The 21,871-nt window shown below is 62.0% G+C and overlaps 3 protein-coding genes across 4 annotated transcripts; 2 read left to right on the top strand and 1 right to left on the bottom strand.

Moving 5' to 3' along the window:
* The first annotated feature begins 254 nt into the window (after positions 1–254).
* Positions 255–9,533, top strand: MED16 (mediator complex subunit 16). 2 transcript variants are annotated; one of them, XM_077788800.1, is made up of 15 exons: positions 255–274; positions 560–783; positions 1,127–1,234; positions 1,494–1,663; positions 2,168–2,599; positions 3,814–3,919; positions 4,553–4,708; positions 4,953–5,164; positions 5,409–5,615; positions 6,033–6,243; positions 6,421–6,554; positions 7,027–7,219; positions 7,439–7,655; positions 8,006–8,089; positions 8,846–9,533. In XM_077788800.1, the coding sequence occupies exons 2-15, from the start codon at positions 648–650 to the stop codon at positions 8,970–8,972; spliced, it is 2,493 nt and encodes an 830-aa protein (XP_077644926.1). In that variant the 5' UTR covers positions 255–274; positions 560–647; the 3' UTR covers positions 8,973–9,533. The 2 variants fall into 2 exon arrangements, with proteins under 2 accessions (XP_077644926.1, XP_021395776.1); XM_021540101.2 differs by lacking the exon at positions 255–274 and adding an exon at positions 303–411.
* Positions 9,534–10,850: 1,317 nt separating this feature from the next.
* On the bottom strand, positions 10,851–13,105 carry CFD (complement factor D). The gene is made up of 5 exons (XM_021540077.3): positions 12,895–13,105; positions 12,557–12,710; positions 12,166–12,310; positions 11,522–11,779; positions 10,851–11,338 (listed from the first exon to the last, which is right to left on the bottom strand). Exons 1-5 carry the CDS (start codon positions 12,959–12,961, stop codon positions 11,165–11,167), a joined length of 798 nt encoding a protein of 265 aa, XP_021395752.1. The 5' UTR covers positions 12,962–13,105; the 3' UTR covers positions 10,851–11,164.
* A 2,052-nt stretch (positions 13,106–15,157) lies between these two features.
* Positions 15,158–19,770, top strand: PLPPR3 (phospholipid phosphatase related 3). Its single transcript, XM_021540078.2, has 8 exons — positions 15,158–15,206; positions 15,878–15,996; positions 16,150–16,335; positions 16,469–16,598; positions 16,794–16,989; positions 17,065–17,122; positions 17,331–17,504; positions 17,752–19,770. The coding sequence occupies exons 2-8, from the start codon at positions 15,922–15,924 to the stop codon at positions 19,012–19,014; spliced, it is 2,082 nt and encodes a 693-aa protein (XP_021395753.1). The 5' UTR covers positions 15,158–15,206; positions 15,878–15,921; the 3' UTR covers positions 19,015–19,770.
* Positions 19,771–21,871: the final 2,101 nt, after the last annotated feature.

Here is a 21,871-nt window from a genome sequence, read left to right as displayed (position 1 = left end):
AGGTGCGGCCCAATATTAGACGCGGAATGAGCTTCCCAAGTGTTTCTCAGTTTTTTTCTCTGTTATTTTCTTGGATTTTCCCCAAATTGTCCGAAATTCGCCGGTTATGTTTGCTATCTCTGCCCGATGCATTGTGGGTAGTTTGTTATGGTAATTATACCCTGCTGGATGGCTCTCTCTGCGGGGGTGTCTGTGGCAGTGCCTGAGCGCGCGGCGCAGGCGCGGGCCGGGCAGCCCGCGGGCGGGCCGGGGTCCTGCAGAGCGGCGGGCGCCGGTGAGGGCGGCGGGACCGGGAACGGACCGGGAACGGGCCGGGAACGGGCCGGGAGCCTCCCGCGGCCTCCCCGCGACCCCCCGGAACCTCCGGGACCGTCCCCGGCGAGGGGGGACGATCCTCCTGCCCGCCGTACGGTCGGTACCCGCGGGCCGCTCCCCCCGGGACCGCCGCGGTTTGTCCCGGTGCGGGGCTGTTCCCACCCGTGTCCCCAGGGCTGTGCCCCCCCCCATGGCCCCTGAGGTTGGGATTCCCTGTGTGTGACCGGCCTTGTGTCGCCCCCAGGCAGGACCGAGGCTGTCCCGTGTCCAGTATCCCGTGTCCAGTGTACCGTGTCCGGTGTACCGTGTCCGGTGTACCGTGTCCCGGTGGGATGGATCTGGCCTACGTGTGCGAGTGGGAGAAGAAGCCCAAAAGCAACCACTGCCCCTCCATCCCGCTGGTGTGCGCCTGGTCCTGCCGCAACCTCATCGCCTTCACCACGGACCTCCGCAATGAAGAGGAGAAAGGTACCGGGAGCCCCTCGGGAAATCCCTGCTGGCAGCTCCCGGTGCTCCCGGGAGAGGCCAGGATCCGCCGGGCCGCAGCTCTGCCCTGCCCCGGGCAGTTCCGGGCTGCTGCTCCTCCTTTTCCTTCTATCCCTCAGCCTCTGGCAGCGTCTCACACGCGTTTGTTTCCTCTAAACCAGCACCGACTTCCCAAATCTACACCATGCTGGCTCCTCACTGAGCTCCCAGCAGAGTTGCTACCCTGCCCCAAATGATTTCTATAAAATATTTTATATTTTCCCTGCACCAGCTGAGGCTCAGGAGCAGTGCCAAGGCACAGGGAGTCACTTCTCTGTTCACACAGATCTCACCCACATGGTCCATATCATCGACACCGAGCACCCCTGGGATGTCTACTCTGTGAACTCGGGCCACACCGAAGTCATCACCTGTTTGGAGTGGGATCAGTCAGGTGGGCTGGGCTCCCTCCACATTGGCACCGTGTCCCACCCCTGCTGTGTATGTCCCCAAGGGGTGGGCTGTGATTCCTTGTGGGGTTTTGGCTGTTTCCCCCATTCTCATGCAGTGTCACTGTCACAGGCTCCAGGCTGCAATTCCTTGTGGGGTTTTCTCTGTTCCCCCATTCTCATGCAGTGTCACTGTCACAGGCTGTAATTCCTTGTGGGGTTTTGTCCATTCTCCCCCATTCTCATGCAGTGTCACTGTCACAGGCTCCAGGCTGCTCTCAGCAGATGCTGATGGCCACATCAAGTGCTGGGGCATGACAGATCACCTGGCCAACAGCTGGGAGAACACGGTGGGCAGCGTGGTGGAGGGGGACCCGGTGGTGGCCCTGTCCTGGCTGCACAACGGCGTCAAGCTGGCTCTGCACGTGGAGAAGGTTTGTCTCAGCTCCGTGGGGGATCTGGGCTGGAGCTCTGGCTCAGGTCTTGGCAGAGAACTCAGGATCCTGCCTGTGTTCCGTGCTCTGGGCTCTCTTGTGGCCTTGGGGAATTTTTGCAGTCAGAGAGAAGTCAGATTCCTGGTTCCTGCTGAGTTCTGAGGGGGGTTGGAGCCTTGTTTCTTTTGGTGTTTCAGGTGTGTCTCTCCTAGTTTGGTACCTCATTTCTAGGCAGGAACACGGAGATAGAGCAGTTCTTTCCTCACCTGTGGTGATTCAGAGAAAATGCATATGGAGTGCTGAGGTTTGATCTGGGCATTTGTGCACAGACCTCAGCTCCTCATGTGTGATCCTGCAGACTCTGAAAGCCCAAAGCTGCCGAGCACAAGTTCCCTGCTTGTGTTGGGGATGTCCCACATAAATCCTGCCCCTGTCCCTCGAGAAGAGCCCCGCAGGCACAAATTTTGGCCGCAAACACTTTGGTTTTGCTGACCTTTGTTACAGTCCGGAGCCTCGAACTTCGGCGAGAAGTTCTCGCGGGTGAAATTCTCCCCGTCGCTGACGCTGTTTGGGGGGAAGCCCATGGAGGGCTGGATTGCTGTGACCATCAGCGGGCTGGTCACCGTGTCCCTCCTCAAGCCCAACGGGCAGGTGCTGACGGCCACCGAGAGCCTGTGCCGCCTGCGCTGCCGCGTGGCCTTGGCCGACGTCGCCTTCACGGGCGGGGGCAACATCGTGGTGGCCACGTCCGACGGCAGCAGCACGTCCCCCGTGCAGTTCTACAAGGTGTGTGTCAGCGTGGTGAACGAGAAGTGCAAGATCGACACCGAGATCCTGCCCTCCCTCTTCATGCGCTGCACCACCGACCCCGCGCGCAAGGACAAGTACCCGGCCATCACCCACCTGAAGTTCCTGGCTCGGGACATGTCAGAGCAGGTGGGAAGCTGCTCTCTGCTCCACCTGGTCTTCCTCACAGGGTCTGGGGTGGCCAGCTGTTGGATAGATAAATGTAATTATTCATAAATAATACAGCCAAGATGAGAACGGTCCTCCCTGCTAGCCGGACAATGTCCCTGCCTACAGATGGGTCCAGGGGTCAAGTGGACTGTTCCATCTCACCCCCCAAAATGTACGGTTCACCCCACACCTGTAACCCTCCCCTAAAACATCAGGTGTCTGTAACCCCATTGGCCCAAGTCTTGTTCCAGCCTGTTGCAGAGGATAGATAGATATGATTGTTATTTTAGCTAGCCGGATGTCACTTCTACCCTTGGATGAATCCTGGAGTGAAATGGACTGTTCCATCCCACCCTGCAAAAAATTGTGGTTCATCCCGCACCTCTGTACCTGCCCCTAAAACAGAGTCTGTAACCCCATTGGCCCATACCTTGTCCCAGCCCACCTGGGAGCCCCTAATAAGGGGGCTCTGAGCGGCCATGCGGCCTCTTGGCCCTCTCCTCCCCTCTTGGACTTCCTCTCTCCCTGGGGCTTCCCCTCTCCTAAACCCTCCGTTTCTCTCTCCCCTCCCCCGTCCTCCTAAGCCCAGCCACGTGCTACGCCTGAGAGCACGAGGCTTGGGCATCCCTGAATTCTCCAATAAACCTCTTCCCCCAAGAGCAAGCTTCAGAGATCTCTGCCTCCCTACACCCCCAACCGTGCACAGGAGCCTACTCATCCCACACCAGCCCACCTTGAAGCCCCCTGATAAGGGGTCTCCGAGGGGCCACATGGCCCCTTGGAACTTCCCCTCCTCTTGGAACTTCCCCTCTCCTAGAGCATCCTTTTGTCTCTCCCCTCCACCACCCTCTCAAGCTTCGCCACGTGCTGCATCTGGCAGCTCGAAGCAGGACCTTTCTTCATCCCTAATAAACCTGATATCCCAAGAGCAGCCTGCAGGGATCTCTCGTCTCCATTCATCTATACCATCCTGGAGCAGGCAGCACGACCCTACAGCTAGCATGTCCTGCAATACCCTTGGCATTCCTAGTTGCCCTTCTGGTGCAGCTGGAATTAGGGACCTTGCCTCCCACTGATTTGATCCTCTGCTTTTTGCTGGTGGAGCATGACCTGAGTGGGAACAGCACCCTGGAAATGGAGGGTGGGAATGACCAGGGCAGTGTCCTCCCTGTTCTGAAGCTTGTGTTTCACAGGTGCTGCTTTGTGCCTCCAACCAAAACAACAGCATCGTGGAGTGTTGGTCCCTTAGGAAGGAGGGCCTGCCTGTCAACAACATCTTCCAGCAGATCTCTCCTGTGGGTAAGTGTCTGCTCTGGGGATTCTCAAGAACGGGAGCTTGGTCTGAGGGAAAAAGCAGCACAGTTTCTCACATCCATAATCCCATAGATGGTGTTACTCAGAATCTCACGTTTATTTTCAGGTGTTCTGAGTCCATTCTGTCTGTTTGCATAATAGGCAGCAACTTGCAGTTTCCAGGAAGGGAAACTGTTCTTGCTTTCGCTTCATAAAAGACATTTTTTGTGTTTTGCTGCACAGCCGCCCTTCCTGCCACCAATGGAGCAAAGGCTCCCAAAGGACCAGGATTGAGCAGCAGAGCTGGATTAATCCCCTGCCCTGGCTGCTTGGGCTCCACCTGATCTCAGATAAAACAGAATTAATCAGGGCAGTTTGTTTGGCGAAATATAAAGGATTATTGTATATCAGGATCTTAGTCACGCAGCAGAGCTTCCCATCATGAGAGATTTAGCAAAACATGTTGTTTGTATAATCAGGAAAAAAACAGGGAACTGTGAGGGAAACATACTGGAAACATATGGGAAATATACCAGTGCCTGGTCTGTGATCCTGCTTGGGGGAGTCTGGGCAGAAATGGGGGCAGATTTTCTGATCTCTCTGGGGCAAAATTCTCACTCATTTGCTCATTTTCCCCAGTGGGAGACAAGCAGCCCATGATCCTGAAGTGGCGTATCCTGTCTGCCACCAACGACCTGGACCGGGTGTCGGCCGTGGCGCTGCCGAAGCTGCCGATCTCCCTGACCAACACCGACCTGAAGGTGGCAAACGACACCAAGTTCTTCCCTGGACTGGGTAAGGAGTTCCTGTTGTCTTTGTCCTAGATTTTTCCTTGAAATGTCACCACCTGAGCTGTAGCTGAAGTGAAGCACGTGGCATGCTGAGGGAAGGCTTTCGTACAGGATGCGACCCCGTTGTGGGTAGAGGCTGTGAAATGCCGTGAGCCCCCAGCCCTTTGGCTTCTCCAGGGGCTTCAGTGGTGGCCACTGCCATGCTGGGAGGAGCTGCTTGCTCAGCCTCACTCGTCTCCTGTCCCCAGGCCTGGCCTTGGCTTTCCATGATGGCAGTGTCCACATCGTGCACCGGCTGTCCCTGCAGATGATGGCCGTGTTCTACGGCTCCTCCTCGCAGCGCCCCGTGGACGAGCCGGCCCTCAAGCGCCCACGCACAACAGGGCCCCTGGTGCACTTCAAGGCCATGCAGCTCTCCTGGACATCACTGGCCCTGGCTGGTGTGGACAGTCATGGGAAGGTTGGTGCTGTCTTGTGGGAGGGCTGTTTCTCACCCAGGCTCTCTGAGGGGTGATGGGTCTCTCAGGAAACACTTGGAATTCCAGCTGTGAGATCTGTAGTGGGAAGAGATATATCCCATCAGTGTCAGAAACTGTCACTAGGTCAGGGTTGAGCTTCATTGGGCTTCATGTTGTGTTGTAGCTTTGTGGGACAATTTTAAGCTCACTCCTGAAGCCAGTTTCCCTTTGGTTCCTCCCTTCAAGCTGAGCATGCTCCGCATCTCCCCCTCCATGGGCCACGTGCTGGACATGAACATGTCCCTGCGGCACTTGCTGTTCCTGTTGGAGTACTGCATGGTGACTGGCTACGACTGGTGGGACATCCTGCTCCACGTCCAGCCCAGCATGGTGCAGAACCTGGTGGAGAAGCTGCACGAGGAATACATGCGCCAGAACGCGGCCCTGCAGCAGGTGTGGGGGTGGGAGCTCTGGGCTCACTCCCAGGGTGGGTGTGGTGGGGCTCAGGGACTGCCTGGAGTGGGGACAGCCAGTGCCAGTGCTCAGGACATGGGTGGCTCTGCCTGGCTGCACTCTCTGAGCGCCCTGCTCGGGCAGTGATGGAGCTGGGAAGAGCTTCCACGTCAGCAGCATTCACTTTCACTGATACCAGCGGGGTCTTAGCTGTTGGAAACTTGGGGTGAGATGGTGAAATCTATTTTTGGCAGATTCTGGGAACAGCAGCACAATACTCACATGCGTGGCAGTCACTGCTCCTGTCACTCCTGCAGCAGAAAGGGAGAGCAGAGAATAAAGCAGCAGCAGCTCTAATGAGCTTATGGTAATTCCTGCCTTTCCTTGTGCCTTTTGCTGCGTTTCCCCGTGGCTCAGGTGCTCTCCACACGCATCGTTGCCATGAAGGCGTCGCTGTGCAAGCTCTCCTCCAGCACCATTGCCCGTGTGTGTGACTACCACGCCAAGCTCTTCCTCATCGCCATCAGCTGCACCCTCAAGTCGCTGCTGCGCCCACACTTCCTCAACACCCCTGACAAGAGTCCCGGGGACCGGCTCACCGAGATCTGCTCCAAGATCACGGATGTAGGTACTGACTGCTCACAGCATCCCACTCTGCATTCCCAGCCTTTGGGGTGGGACTGTTCCCTGTGGCCTCACAGTCTCATAGTAACTCCTGGGTTTGAGGAGGAGGAGGGTGATCTCTGCAGGGAGGGTGTGATGGATCTGTCTTCCTCAGCCAGGCAATATCTTGCTTCTCTTCCAGACATTGACAAGGTGATGATTAACCTGAAGACAGAAGAGTTTGTCCTGGAGATGACGACGTTGCAGTCCCTGCAGCAGCTCATCCAGTGGGTGGGGGATTTTGTGCTCTACCTGCTGGCCAGCCTTCCCAACCAGGTGAGACCTGGAGTGCTGGGTAGTGGTCTTAGCTGTTGGAAACTTGGGGTGAGATAGTGAAATCTATTTTTGGCAGACACCGAGAGGACACAAACACCCACGGGCAGTGCTGGGGAGCTTTGCCAGGGCACACAGGGCCGCATGTCCCTGTCAGCACAGGCACTGGGGAGGAGTAAGGAACAACAGAATTAGAGAATAGCCATTCCCATGCCCTTCTGGGTCTGGTGAGCAGCACGGTACTTGAGGGATTTGGGAACACTCCTCTTGCAGCTCTGCAGAGGTGTCACCTTCAGGTGACCCTCCAGCAGCGGGTTCCATAGGCTGCGTGCTGCTGCAAGCAGGAGCTGTCTGGATGCAGTGTGGTGGCTGGGGCTGGTGTGAGCCCCAGCCAGGCTGGTGCCACCCCCAGCCAGGCTGGTGTCACCCCCAGCCAGGCTGGTGTCACCCCAGCCACGGCGCTGTCCCCCCGCAGGGCTCCCCGGTGCGCCCTGGCCACAGCTTCCTGCGCGACGGCGCGTCCCTCGGCATGTTCCGGGAGCTGATGGTGGTCATCCGCATCTGGGGGCTGCTGAAGCCCAGCTGCCTCCCCGTGTACACGGCAACCTCGGACACCCAGGACAGCATGTCCCTGCTCTTCAGGCTCCTGACCAAGCTCTGGCTGTGCTGTGAGTGTGGCTGGCTCCCTGAGCAGTAATTCCTGCAGCAGTGGGGTGGGACGTGACTCCGAGGGAGTCTGGCACACTGAGGAAGGGCAAGTGCAGCTGCCAAGGGTATTGTTTTCCAGGCTTGAGTTGGCAGCGGAGGAGGAGGTTGCACGCAGCTCTCTGGAGCTCTGAGAGAGAAATGTAAAGGTCATGGGGTTTTTTCCTTCGTTTCCCACGCAGGTCGTGAGGAAAATCACATCACAGAGCCTGATGATACCCTGATCGATGAGTGCTGCCTCCTGCCCAGCCAGCTGCTCATTCCCAACATTGACTGGCTGCCCATCAACGATGGCATCATCAGCAAGCTGCAGAACAAGCAGCTGGTCCGGCTGCAGTTTGGGAAGGCTCCTGGGCTCGTTGGCCACACTGTCTCTTCCCAGTTCGATGCCTTTGTCAGGTACAACCCCCTGGAAAGAGTCAGTGCCGTGCTGAGAAGTTTTGGCAGCTCTTAGGTTTGCCTTGTCTCCTTGCTGCTGTGACCCAAGAGCAGTTTCTCCTCTCTGCTCAAATCCCTTTCTCAGCTTCTGATGGGCTGGGATTTTTAAGTACTGAAAAGTGATAGCAAATGTGGGGGAACCCCCCATTAATTAATGTGATTAACTGTGTCATTGTGACAACAAATGTCGTGCCACTGGGTGGGTAAGTGGGCAGAACCTCTGCCATGTTGGCCAGTGAGATACAACTCCCTGTCCTGGGGACAGCTCCTGGAAAGTGACACTCTAGGAAAGTCCTGCTCTCCCTCCCCAGGGCCCCTGGACAGCCCAAAATTGACCACCTGAGGAGGCTGCACCTGGGCGCATACCCAACAGAGGAGTGCAAGTCCTGTACCAGGTAAGTGACACTTGCAGTGGAGCTGGGCAGGATTTGGACTGTCGTGTGTCCTTCAGGATAGTCCTGTGTCCTTCAGGAGCTCTCTGAGACTGGCTGGGGCTGTGGTTAAGGTGTCCCCAACCTGGGATGCCCTTGTCACTGTCAGAGAGTGGCATTGTTGCAGCCTGGCCCTTAGGTTAAAAATCAAACAGATCAGATAAAGCTCTTAAAGTAATCTGGCCTGGAGGAGACCCTACAGCAACTCCTGTATGTGATGCCCAGTTCTGAGGGTCTGGTCATTAAAGCACCTGTGTGGTCATGGCAGGGCTGGAGGGAGGAATCACCCCGCTGCCTCTGTTCCCATTTTGGGGTCATCTTTCCACCAGGCTTGCATTTCATGCTGCCCTACTCATCCACCCTCATGGGAGAGCCTGGATTTCAGGATAATGGCTCAGGGAACAAACATCCATCTAAGTCACGTGATTGAATTAGCTTTAATTACTGATTTTAATAGAAAGCCTCTGCAGCAGATCATTTTTGTGAGATGACTGTCAGTTGTTTCATGTATAAACAGCAGCTGGGGCTCTTCCTTGCCAGGCTCCAGCTCCAGCAGAGCCCTCAGCGGGATCGTTGCTGGTTTCAGCTGGTTTTGGTGCTCACAAGTATCATGTGCAGATGCCAGGAGCTGGTTTCCCCCATGGATACCCAGATCCCTGTGTGATCCATGCAGCTCCTCAGCAGTGCTGGCTCTGCACTGCACCCTCCATGTCCCCCCAGGTGTGGCTGTGTCACCATGCTGAAGTCACCCAACAAGGTGACAGCAGTGAAGCAGTGGGAGCAGCGCTGGATCAAGAACTGCCTGTGTGGGGGACTGTGGAGGAAGATGCCCCTCAGCTACTCCTGAGCCCTTCCCGGGGTGCAGTGGGGGCCAAGAGTTGCACAGGGCTCCCTTCATGGAGGTTTTGGGACAAGAGAATGGCAGCTTCTCTTCCTCATGCTGGGAAAGCTACTGCTGCTCGTCCTTGGTTGAGCTGTGCTGGGAAACAGAGCTGAGGGAAGAGCTGGGAAGGAATTCCCGAAGTTTCCCCATCATTTGGGGCCCAGGAGGGGAGAGCCTGGCTCTCTTGTGTCTGTGCCAGCACAGCAGCAACGTTCTGGCTGCTGCTGTGGCCTGGGCAGAGAGTGGTGGTGGGGCAGCTGGAGAGGAACAAAGTCCCAGCTGAGAGGAGCACAGCTGGTACCTCACATCCATCCTCACATCCATGCTGTGCTTCTGCTGCTTGGGAAGTGTCACATGGGCTGGGCACTCCTGATCCCTCAGCAAACTTGTCCCTGAGACAGGAGTTGGCTCCTGTGTGCCCATGGGTGTTGGATGGGAGCAGGAATATGAGTGCTGCTGCCTGGAGTGAACCCTGCCTTTGCCTCTTGCTGTTGTAAATAAAAATTCTCCTGATTTTGTACAGAACCAAGTGGTTTGTTTCTGTGGTGTGACGTGGCTGCCCAGTGTGGGGCCAGGGCATCTGTCAGGAAAGGAACCACCATCGTTGGGAAAAGGGGGAAGGGGAAATGGATGTTTTCAAGGTTTGCCTTATGAACACTCGAGGAAAAAACATCAGGTCCCTGGGGTTGTGCAAGCCTCCAGCTTTAGCAAGGCTGGACACTTGAGCGTGCCAGAGGAGGAGCGTTCCTGGTGCAGCCAAAAATCCTTTCAGAGTTTTGCCCTCCCTTGCCCTCAGCTGCTGCAGCCTGGGCAGGAAATCACAACCTCTGGAGCCGGCGTGGCTGTGCCTGGGGAGCCCCAGCCTTGGGGCTGACCTGGGCTCCTCTCCCATGGGTCCTGCAGCTCCTAGGGGGATAAGCCTGGAGCCTTCTGCTGCATCCCAGCCAGCAATTCCAGGTCCCCACAGAGCGTTTAAGAGGGGGAGTGAGCCAGTCTTAGTACATTCCTTTCCCTCTGGAACCATGATTTCATTATCCTTGAGAAGTGGAGCTGCTGACAGAGTTCATCCCTCGACTCCAGCGAATGTTTCGCTGCACAGAGCTGTAAGAGCTGTACAGACCTCTCCCCCTCTCTGCTCTGCTGGTAATTAGGGACAATCAAATGGCTAATTAGGAAACCGCACCTTATTAAGGCTCTTTTCTCCTGTAAGTAAAACTCAAACCGGGCCCTCTGTGAGCTCCTCATAGAACAGGTTTGGGGTTATTTAATGTTTGACTGGGAGCAGGGAGCAGCAGCACAGCAGGGGGATGGAGACACATTTGTGTTCCCTTCAGCCCCCTGCTGACCACAGATCTCCTGGGATGGGACTGGAGGGGTCTGGGGATGCCCCGGGCTGTGCTGGTGCCCTGCTCCCAGCTCTGTGCCTTGGCCCTGCTCCCTCCAAAGACAGGGCAGTGGGAGAGCAGAGCTCTGGGGGTGACCAGGGCTGTGGTGGGAAGAGAGCTCTACCCTGCCCTGCCCCTCAGGAGGGTCCCAGTGAGAATCCTGCTGGGTTCCAGCACGGATCCCACCGTGGGAGCCAGAGCTGTCACTGCCATATCAGCAACAGGCAGATCCTGCTTTCCCAAATATTCACACAATGACCCTGCGGGAGGTCCCAGACCTGGATCATATTGTGGCCACGCTGCAGGATGTGTCCCCTGCTCCCAGCCAAGGCCACGCCACCCCCAAGGGCACAACCTCAGCGTGTCCCACCCCACGTCCAGCTCCCCCCTGGGCAGGGGCTCCTGCACAGACCCCCCCAGCTCCCACCTTCACCCCCCTCCTCCAGCCCAGCAGCTCTGCAGGAATCATCATCACTTTATTGCAGCGGTCGCAGGCAGCATTCTGGGCGCCGTCAGCAAAGCCTGTTGAGGGCTGTGACCCCCAATTCTCCCCTACGTGGGTCCTGTACTTTGTGAGTGGTGGGCCAGGGACCCCCTTCCTTGGTTCCCCACCAGTCCCCTGGCCCAGCCCTCCTCCTGGCTTGCGGGGACAGCCTGGCAGCAGGGTGGGCAGCAGTGGGAGCCCGTGGCACGCGGTGGGGCAGCACTGTGTGCGCTCTGGCCGTGCTGGCAGCAGCAAGCCGTGGCGTGGAGCAGGTCCCTGGGGTGCCCTCAGCGAGTGTCCCCCTCCGCATCGGCAGAAGCCATGACCCCGTCGATCCAGGCGGCGTAGGGGGCGATGCGGGTGTAGATGGCCGGCTTCTTGTAGTTGCCACAGACGCGGGAGCCGGCCGTGACCACCCCCTCGGCCACCCCGCCACACACCAGGGGTCCACCGGAGTCTCCCTGCAGGACCAGACCTCATCAGTATCACCAAAGCTTTGCTAGGACACCCCAGCACAGGCTGCACCCACCCTGGGGATGCTGTCCCCTCCTGCTCCGCAGCCTCTCTCCCAGGCTCTGGGCATTGTGTGCCTTGCTGTCCCCTCCCAGCCCTGCGGGGCTGGGTCCGGGGTGGGTGTGCGGTACCTTGCAGGTGTCCTTCCTGCGGGAGTCGGTGCACATCATGTTGCGGGTGATGGTGCCGTCGTGGCGGGTGCGGTGGTTGCAGACGTCGCGGCTGATCACCGGCCGCTCCACCTGCTGCAGCCGGTCCGGCCGGGAGCCGCTGTGGTCGGTGGTGCCCCACCCCGCCACCTCGCACACCGTGTCGGCCGCCACGTCCCTGTCCTCCCGCTGGAAGGGCAGCACCCGCACGTCCGCGTTCAGCTCCGCTTTCTCCTCCAGCTGCCACAAAGCCAGAGGGGACCCGGGTCACAGGGACAGCTGTGCCCAGGAGCCAGCAGGGCACAGCCAGCCCAGCCCTGACACCGAGACCACCCTGGCCTCAGCCATGCTTAACTTCGCCTCCTGATTGGAGCCCCAGGATGCAGCCAGAGACCAGAGCTATAAGGAGGATGGAGGCATTTGGACAAAGGTTTTTGGTGGGCGAAGCAGGGAGGGTGCCATGGGATGGAGGAGCCAGGCCCAGGCTGACCATGAGGACTTCCTCCAGCTGGTCAGCGACCCTACAGGGTCCCAAGGAACAATGGGATTTGCAGGAATGCGGAGGAGGGTCCCCATTTGCAGGAATTGCCTGGTGGGGAGGAGGACCCCATCAGCCAGCAGCCCACCTGGAGGAGGAGAAGGTCGTCCTTGTTGTTGTGGATGTTGCTGCCAGGGTGGGGGAACTGGGCGTGCACTTGATACAGGCGTTTGTGGGGCTCCGGTTCGGTCAGCGAGTGAGCACCCAGCAGCACCTGGAAGAGTTTGCCATGCCTGGAAGAGAGTCAGAGTGTGGGACAAAGAGCTGGGGGTGTCACTGCACCCAGCCATGGAAATGGGGTGCTGTGGCGGGTTGCAGAGCCCAGCAGGGAGCTCCGGGAGGTCCTACAGCCACTGCCCAGTCCTCTGCAGGTGGGAGCTGAGTCTCACACTCTGAAGGGGTGTTGAGGCTCCAGAGTGGGATTTAGCCTTAGTCCAGCAGCCCCTCCCAGCCATGCACTGCCCCCCACCCACACTCACGTCTCCTCGATGCAGTGGGCAGCGCTCAGCACCCACTGCGGGGCGATGAGGAAGCCCCCACAGACGTGCTGCCCGTCCAGCTGCAGCGAGGCCATGTACGGCTTCAGGTGGGGCCGGGCTTCGGAGCCCCTCAGGATCCGTCCCCGGGGCTGCCCTGCAGGAGAGAGGCTCAGCTGAGGGCCACGGACAAGTGTCACTCCCGTGGTCCCTTCCCAGCATCCCTGGACCCCTCCTTGTGGGCTGCACCAGCACCTGGCTGCAGGTGGAGGCAGGAATTGGGGAGCTGGGCAGGCACCCCCGAGCATGTCAGTGCCCTGGGGTGCGGGGGGTGCACTCACCATTCACTGGGGCCCAGAGGAGCAGCAGCAGAGCGAGGACAAGGACGGGAGCAGGGCTTGGCCCCATGGCTGCAGAGCCCGGTGATGTCTCTGCCCGGCTGGGAGGTGTGCGGGGTTTTGGGGTGCGCGGGGGCCGCGGGGTCTGTGGGGTGCGTGGGGTCTGCGGGGTCTGCGGGGTCTGCGGGGTCTGCGGGGTCTGCGGGGCGGACGCTGCTCCGGGGCTGGGGCTGGGACTCGCTTTTATGTCCACTTTGGGGCGGCGGGGGGGCAGGAAAGGGGGGAGCGGAGGGAACGGGGGGGTTTCCGCAGCATGGGCTGAATGTTTTGAAATATTCAACTTATAAAAGGGGTCAAGAGTTCCCGGCACAAACAGTGCGGGAGGAGGAAACAGCCCGGCCCAGCTGCCGGCCCTGGCACCCGCCGCCGGGGATTTCTGCGCCAGGGTTTAAAATGCCGAAAAAGTTCAGGCTTTTGGCAAAAGAAGACTCCGGCAAATTCTATCCCCGCCCTCCCAGGAGCAGGGGCCCCCGCCCGGCCTGCGGGGCCGGTCCCCGGTGGGTTCTGGGTGCCAGCTCGGTGGGTGCCCGGGGAGACAAACCCGTCCCCTCAGCCCTGCCCGAGGGTCTCCTGCAGGGCTGGGGGCGGCGGCGATGGCAGCGACAGGGGCGGTGTCCGGGACGCCGGTGGCAGCCCCGGTCCCCTCTGCCTTTCTCCCCGGTGCCACTGAGCGGAGCCACCGCCTCGGCTGCCGCCCGGTCCCGGCGCGTCCCCGAGCGCGGAGCCGCCCGGAGCCGCTCACCGCGCCTCGAGATGTCGCCGGCCTCGCCCCTTGCCGGGATGGCCACCGTGGCTACCCACAGCTGGGTCCGAGCAGGGCTCCAGGGGACGCCCCGCGAGGGGCTGGAGCCCACCCTGTTCTTGTTGTCCCGCTCCACCGGCTTTTACAGCTCCGAGCCGCCGCATTCCCTTTGTCCGGCTGCACGGCCACCCCATCGCCCCGGCCTCTGAGCCTCCGAGCCGCCAGGCCTGGGACCCACGGCCAGCGGGTGTCCCCGAGGCTCAGGGGTTGCAGAGGTGGCTTCGCCTCCCCGCTGTCCCCACGTGCTGGTGGCACACGCTGGGCAGGGCTGGGAGCACGCAGTGTGCTGGCGTTGCGGGAGGGGGCTGAACCCGGCTCAAAGCAGGGATTTTCCGCAGGGAGAGCAGCTTAATCGCAGCTTCCAGGGATTCGGGATTTCTATGTTAAATACGCCGGGAGATTTCTGCCCACTTAGGGCCAAAAATGGAACAAGGGCACCGTGTGGAGCCCGGGCTGCTCAGACCCCGGACAGGACTGTGAGAGGGTGGTTTTGGGGAACAAATGAGTGTGGGCTGCAGGGAATGGGGTACAGGGTGGGATATAGGGTAGGGCACAGCCGGGATCCTCTGCAGAGCAAGGGCAGGGGCAGGTGGGGCTGGGATGCTGCTGCCTCTGCCAGGAGATGCTGGGAGCCTCCAGAAAGCAAAGGGAGCTGCACCCACCTCCCCAGGCCCAAATTTGGGAGGCACTAGGCTCCTGCTCGAGGAGTCCGTGGCACAAGGCTCCTGCTGAGGGTGACCCCCCGGCACTGTCCCCAGGGCTACTCGTGAGCTTGGAGTGCCCTGAGCCACCCCCCGAAGCCCTGGGGTGCCACGGGCAGGCACTCAGAGCCGCCAGAGCCCAGCTGAGGGCTGGCAGAGCTCTGGGCAGTGAGTTTGGGGGTCACGCACCCCTTTGGCCACCCCCCGGGTCTCCACAAGCCCAGGCAGGGGAGGGGAATCTGCCGGGCAGGAGGGGCAGTGGGCAGCCCCCCGCAGCACCGGGGGGTTGATCGGGGCGCCGGCACTGGAGGCAGCCCGGGTTGGGGGCGGCCCCGGGACCCCCCGGGCCCCGCCGTGCCTGGGCACGGTCCGGGATGCGGAGCGGCGCGGAGAGAGCTCGGTCCCACGGCTGTCCTCGGCCCCGCCCGGCCCTTTGTCTCGCCTCGTTCTCCCCCCCGACCTTCCGACCCTCTCCCGAACCCTCCAGACCCCCATCCCCGGACCCACGGGGGCTCGAACGGGGCTCGGCGGGGGCTCGGCGCCCCGGGAGGGGCCGGGGGCGGCGGGGCGGAGCGGGGGGCGGCGGGCGAGGGAGGTGGAGAAGGAGGAGGAGGAGGAGGCGGCGGGGGCGGAGGAAGCCGCCGCTCCCCGCGCTCCGCCGAGGCAGGAGCATCCCGGATCGCGGGGACGTCCCCCCCTCGCCGCCGCTGCCGCCGCCCCCCGCCCCGCTGCGCCCCGGGGCCGCCGCTGAGGTGAGTGGGGCGCACGGACCGGCACAAAGGGCCGCTTCTCCTCCCCCAAACCCCCTCCCATCCCTCGGCCCCGACCCCCGCCCGCGGCTGCGGCACGGTCCCTGCGAAGGGGAGGTTCCCGCTGCGCCCCCGCCCTCCCGGTTATACCCCCGGTTAATCCCCCGTTATTTCCCCCCGTTCACTGCCCCTCGTCGCTCCATCCCCGTTATCCTCCCCCCGCTTCATTTTGCAGCCGGGGCTCGGTGCAATCTCGTGGGGCTGGGCCGGGAGGGTTCGGGGAAGCCCATCCCGGGCCCGGCTCTGCGGGCGGCACACCCCCTCTGCACGCCCTCCGCAGCAGCCTCGCCGCCTGTCGCGGTGGTGGCCGCCTGTCGCGACAGACGAGCCTCCGCCCCACCTGTTGTCACAGCCCCTGGCCCGGCTGGGCACCCCTAGGGGAGCTGGGGGCCACCCCCCCGGGGCGCTGGCACCCCCAGTTCCAGCTGTGTCTCTGGTGAGTGCCGTGACCTGGGGGTGACCGGGAGGGACGTGGGGTGCCCGTACCCCTGCAGGGTCAGGGTGGTGGCTCGGGGGTGCCCCTACCCCTGCAGGGTCAGGGACTTGCAGGGGTGACCAGGGGTGACCATGGCTGCCCACCCCTCTGCCATGAGGTGACACTCGTGCCCCCACAGGGTGGAGGCACAGCCCGGTGGGACCCCTGTGCCTACCCAGGACCATGATCCCCCCCAAGGAGAAATCCCGTGCCCCCAAGGACAGCATGACACTCCTGCCCTGCTTCTACTTCGTGGAGGTGGGTGTGGGCTGGGTGGGCACAGCGTGGGGGCTGTGCAGGGGGCTCTGTCCCAGGCCCTGGCACAGCGGGTCAGGTTCTGTGCCCCGTTCTGGCGGGGCTGTGCTGTGCCATGGCTCTGGGGGTCGTTGGTCCCCACTCTCTCCCCCACAGCTGCCCATCGTGGCCTCCTCCGTCGTGACGCTCTATTTCCTGGAGCTGACGGACCTCTTCAAGCCGGCCAAGGTGGGCTTCCAGTGCCATGACCGGGCGCTCTCCATGCCCTACGTGGAGACCAACGAGGAGCTCATCCCGCTGCTGATGCTGCTCAGCCTGGCCTTCGCCGCGCCCGCCGCCTCGGTGCGTCCAGGCTTGTCCCGCTCTGGGGTCGGGACAGAGCCGGGGATTGGGGTCCCAGTGCCTGGCGGTGTCCAGCATCCATCGGGTGGCTCTGCCCCCCTCAGTCCCGCCTGAGCCAGCGGTTCCTTCCCAGATCATGGTCGGGGAGGGCATGGTGTACTGCCTGCAGTCCCGGCTGAAGGGCCGCGCCGGTGCCGAGGGCAGCATCAACGCTGGTGGCTGCAACTTCAACTCCTTCCTGCGCCGCACCGTCAGGTTTGTGGGTACGTTGTGCCACAGCCTGGACAGAACCTGAGGGCTGGAGGGGACGTGGGGCCACCCTGGCTGTGATAACAGCAGCACAGCCCCACCCAGACCCTGGACACTGCACCGAACCCATCCCAGTGGGTGCCTCGGGGCTGGGTGAGTCCTGGTTGCCCCACATGGGTGACCCACTGTCCCATTCCTGCCATCCCCAGGCGTCCACGTGTTTGGGCTCTGTGCCACAGCCCTGGTGACAGACGTCATCCAGCTGGCCACAGGCTACCACGCTCCCTTCTTCCTGACCGTCTGCAAGCCCAACTACACACTGCTGGGCACCCCCTGCGACGCCAACCCCTACATCACCCAGGACATCTGCTCAGGCACCGACAAGCACGCCATCCTCTCTGCCAGGTACGTGCCAGGGGAGCCCTGTGCCACACTGCCAGCCCTCCTGCCTTGTCCTAGCCACGTCCCTTGTCCCTGCAGGAAGACCTTCCCATCCCAGCACGCCACACTCTCGGCTTTTGCTGCCGTCTACGTGTCGGTGAGTTCCCAGCTCTGCCTGGCACATGCTGGCTTGGCACAAGTCCCATGCCATGAGCAGCTGTGTCCCTCTGCTGTTGGCACAGACAAGCTCTGCCCAATATTCCTGCGCGTGTGCTGGGTGTGTGCACAGGCACCTGCAGTCCCACATGCACCCAAGAGCTCTGTGCATGGCCAGGGCCATGACTAACAGCCTGTTCCTGCCCCAGATGTATTTCAACTCCATCATCTCAGACAGCACCAAGCTCCTCAAGCCCATCCTGGTCTTCGCCTTCGCCATCGCCGCTGGCATCTGTGGCCTGACCCAGATCACGCAGTACCGCAGCCACCCCGCCGACGTCTACGTGGGCTTCCTGATCGGCTCTGGCATTGCCGCCTACCTGGTGGGTGCTGCTCCTGCCCTTGGCCCAGGGAGGGGGCTGGGGGATCCTGCTGGGGCCATTGGACTCTCCAGAGCATCTGTGGCTACCCCACCACTGGAAGTGTTCAAGGCCAGGCTGGACAGGGCTTGCAGCAACCTGGTCTAGTGGAAGTTGTCCCTGCCTGTGGCAGGGACATTGGACTAGATGCCCTTTAAAAGTCCTTTCCACCACAAACCATTCTAGGATCCTGTGGTTCCCCTTCCCGCAGGCTTTCCATGCTGTTGGCAACTTCCGTGCCCCAACGGAGCGGCTCCCGACACAGGCACCGGCCAAGGACGCGCTGCGGGCGCTGACGCAGCGGGGCCACGACTCCGTCTACCACCAGAACAAGTCGGTGAGCACCGATGAGCTGAACCCGCAGGCACGGCTGGAGGAGGCGGCGCGGCCGGTGCCGCGCGAGAAGAACTCGCTGGGCAGCCTGAAGCGGGCCAGCGTGGACGTGGACCTGCTGGCCCCCCGCAGCCCCATGGGCAAGGAGAACATGGTGACCTTCAGCAACACCCTGCCCCGCGTCAACACCCCCTCCATGGATGACCCCGCGCGGCGCCACATGACCATCCACGTCCCCGTGGACGCCTCCCGCTCTAAGCAGCTCATCACGGAGTGGAAGCAGAAGTCGCTGGAGGGCCGGAGCATGACGCTGGCGGAGGAGACAGCGCAGGGCCGGGCTGTGGGGGAGCCCGGCGAGGAGGTGCCCCCGTCCCTGTACCCCACGGTGCAGGCGCGCTCGGCCGAGCGGGCGGCCATGGGGCCCCGCGTGCTCATCCAGCCCCGGCCGGGCGCCTCGCAGCTGGTGCACATCCCCGAGGAGAGCCAGGCGGGCACCGGGGCCGCGGCCGGCAGCGGGGCGGCCGTGAGGGCCAAGTGGGTGATGGTGGCAGAGAAAGGGGGAGCGCAGAGGGTGGCCAACCCCCCGCGCCTGATGCAGGTCATCGCCATGTCCAAGCAGCAGAGCCTTGTCTCTGTCACCCCCAAGCACTCGGAGACGTCCTCGTCCTCCACCAGCTCTGACTCCTCGCAGTACCGCTCGCCCTCCGAGCGGGACAGCTCCAGCATCATCACCATCGACGCCCACGCCCCTCACCACCCTGTTGTGCACCTCTCTGCTGGCAACGGGCCCTGGGAGTGGAAGTCGGGGCCGAAGGGGCCAGAAGGGCCAGACACCTACGAGCTGGGTGAGGTGGGGAAGGATTTCCACGGCTTCCGCCCAGCCAAGAGCGCCGGCGTCTCCCCTGGCTCCTCTGTCAGCGACATGGAGCAGGACGAGCCGCGCTACGGCAGCCTGGCCGCCATCCCGGGCGCAACGGGGGGTGGTGGGGAGCGGGTGGAGACCCCCCCCGAGGGGCTGCTGGCCACAGCCAGCCGCGACTCCACGCTGCGGAGGAAGCCGGCCGAGCGGGACGGGGCAGCCGACAGCGAGGTGGACCTGTACTACAAGAAGATGCAGGCAGGCCGCAGGTTTAAGGACTGAGCCCCGGTGCCTTGCCGGGGCCCCACGCCCCTGCCCTGAGCTGGGGGGGCTCTGTGATGCCGGGGACCCTCTGCGGGGGATGGCAGGATGGGGCTGGCTTTGCTCTCGAGCAGCACGGCCACGCTGGTCCTGAGCCAGCTGAGACATCTCGGGGACCCCCGGCATGGGACCCTGCTCCTGCTCGGGCAGCTGGTGGGGCTCTGCCTCCCCACAGGCTGTGGGGCTGGGCAGCTCCAAGCACTTTTGACTTTCTTTTTCTCTCTAACACTGGTGCTGACATTTCCGAGGGGTTATTTTATTCCGGCTCTGGAAGTGGATGTCTGTAGGGGGGCGGGGAGGGACAAATGGTGCTGAAGGGCTTTTGGGGGGGACTAGATTAAGGGGTTTAACAGGGGGAAAGAGGCTGCTGTGGGGCAGCAGCCCATAGCTTATGGGGGTTTGTGGGTGCGGGGGTCCTGTGACACCCTCCATCCAGCACCACCAGTACAGAGGGAGCCTGAGGGTGGACAGACTGGGAGGGGGGGCTCTGCCCTGCACTGTGGCTCTGGGCGTGAGAGGCTGTAAATACTGCAGGGACTGGAGGAGAGGGGGATGTTGGGGTGGGGGTGCAGTGGGGGCTGAGCTCTGCCCCAGGAGGAGCAGCCCTGAGCTGCAGCCGAGGTTTGGGGGGAGCAGGGAGGGGATCTCCAGGCTGCGAACGTCGGGCAACAGCTGGAGCTACTGTGGTTTGAAAAGCAAATAAACACGTGGATGTTCCCTGGCTGGGTTATTTCGGCAGGTGGGGGCAGCTGAATCCCACAGCTGGGAGGGGTAGGACCAGGGCTCCGTGGGAGCTCCCAGCCCCGGCAGCAGCGGCAGGGGCAGCCGCGTCCCCCCCTCCACAGGACACTGCGCCGATGGCACCAAACTGCCACTGCCAATTGGATTAACAGTGGATATCCCAAAGCCTTTGCCTTGCAAACATATGGATTATCCACATAACCCTGACTCGGTGCTGGAAAAGCCACCCGGGATTAGCAGGAGGATTGCGGCAGCAGCTCGTGGGGTTGTGGGGGGCACTGGGGGGTGGGAGACGAGGGGGTCCAACTCCAACCAGCTCGAGAGCCCTGCGGCCGCTCCATCCGGCCGCGGTGACCAGGGAGGCGACCCGGAGCCGCTGCCGAAGGTCACCGGCACTGACGCGGCGCTCCGGCGGTCCGCGGTGCGGGTCGGGGCGGTGCGGGGCTCCCAGCCCGGCAGCCCCGCGTCGCCCCCGCGCTCACGGCTCCTTGCGGTGCCGATGGCGTCACACGCCGCTTCCCGCCGCTCTGACCCAGCGGTTTCCATGGCAACTGACAGCCCCGCATCGCTCTCGTAGTCTCGGGCAATCCCCCCAGCCCCGCATCGCTCTCGTAGTCTCGGGCAACCCGCCCAGCCCCGACCCCGCCTCGGGCAGCCCCCGGCAGCCGCTGCTGCATCGCGGGGTTGGGAGGGAACGGGACCATCCTCATCCTCATCCTCATCCTCATCCCACCCCCCGCCTCAGGTTGCAGCAGAAGGGGCTGTCAGCCCCCGCCCCATCAGCTCCAGCCTGGCCTCTGCCTCGGCACCACCCGTGCCCCGTGTCCCGGCTGGGGACCCCCTCTGCCAGGAGTCCCCGGCTCGTCCGAGTGTACCCGGGTGAGCCCCAGGGGCAGGGCCCGCCTTTGTGACACACAAAGGGTTCCACCCCATTCCTGGCCCCGCTTTGCGATTTGGGGTTCCCAAATCGCTCCCCGATTTTGGATTCCGGCTGGCAGCTAATTCCCTTTCCGCACCCCCCCGGTGCTGAGGATGTGCGGAAGGCTGGGCTTTAGGGTGCTCTTCTCCAAGGCCAGGCTTTAGGGTGTTATTTCCCCAAGGCCGGGCTGTAGGGTGCTCACCCTGCAGGCAGAGCCTTCCCCTGGCTCCGGGCAGGGGCTGGAGAAGCCCTTCGGTGCGGAGCTTTCTCCTGCAGCAGCTCCCACCCACCTCCTCTGCTTTTCCCCGTTCCAGTGGTTCCAGTGTCGGGCAGTTGTCAGAGCCGGCCGGGGTGCAGAGGGCACAGAGGCTGCCCCGACACGGGCTCTGCTGTTCCTGGGGCACAGCCTGCCCCAGGCCGGGCTGGGGGCTGAGAGTGGGATGAAGAGCAGAGAGCAGAGCCGGGGCAGGATGTGATCCCCCCCCAGCCACTGCTGTTCCCATGGGACCCCATCCATCGCTGCCAGCCCGGTCGGATGTTTCCCCCACGCCAGGGAAGGGCACAGGGATGCCCGGGATGGTTGCAAAGCCTGGGCAGGGCCCCAGGGAAGCAAGCCCGGAGCAGTGACCTCGCAAGGCATCGCCCTCGGCCCGGCTTTCACAGGCACACGGGCAGCTGTTACAAATGCCATCAGCCTTTCAAGGAACAACAGTGGTCCCTTTCAGCAGCCCCCGGCAGGACCCCCTCGGTATCCCTGGAGGCAGAGAGCTGTGCAAACGCCTGTGGAATACGCTGGAGCCTAATGCCAGCTCAGCCCAGAGGCAGCTCCAGGTGGGGATTGTCTCCCCCCAGGACTTGGTGACTTTTGGACAAGAGTTTGACCAGAGCTGAGCATACAGAACCAGATCCCTAAGGAAGCACCATGCTCCTGAGGGAGGTCACAGAGAGATGGGAATTGCACCTCATCCCACAGGATGGAGAATGCCACATCCAGCCCCACAGCTACAGCACAGGACTACAGAGAGGAGGGTTTGACTCAAAGTGGGTTATTTTTCATGGATATTAGCCAGAACATATGGAAAGTTTAGGAACATGAAGTAACAAAGTGCTGGAGTGTGACACAGGCAAGGCATCAGTGAGGGCCTGGCAGCCTCAGGC

Source organism: Lonchura striata, chromosome 28 (genome assembly GCF_046129695.1).
Source record: "Lonchura striata isolate bLonStr1 chromosome 28, bLonStr1.mat, whole genome shotgun sequence".
NCBI lineage: Eukaryota > Metazoa > Chordata > Aves > Passeriformes > Estrildidae > Lonchura > Lonchura striata.
The sequence above is the reverse complement of the archived record's forward strand: the minus strand, read 5'-3'. Positions and strand labels throughout refer to the sequence as shown.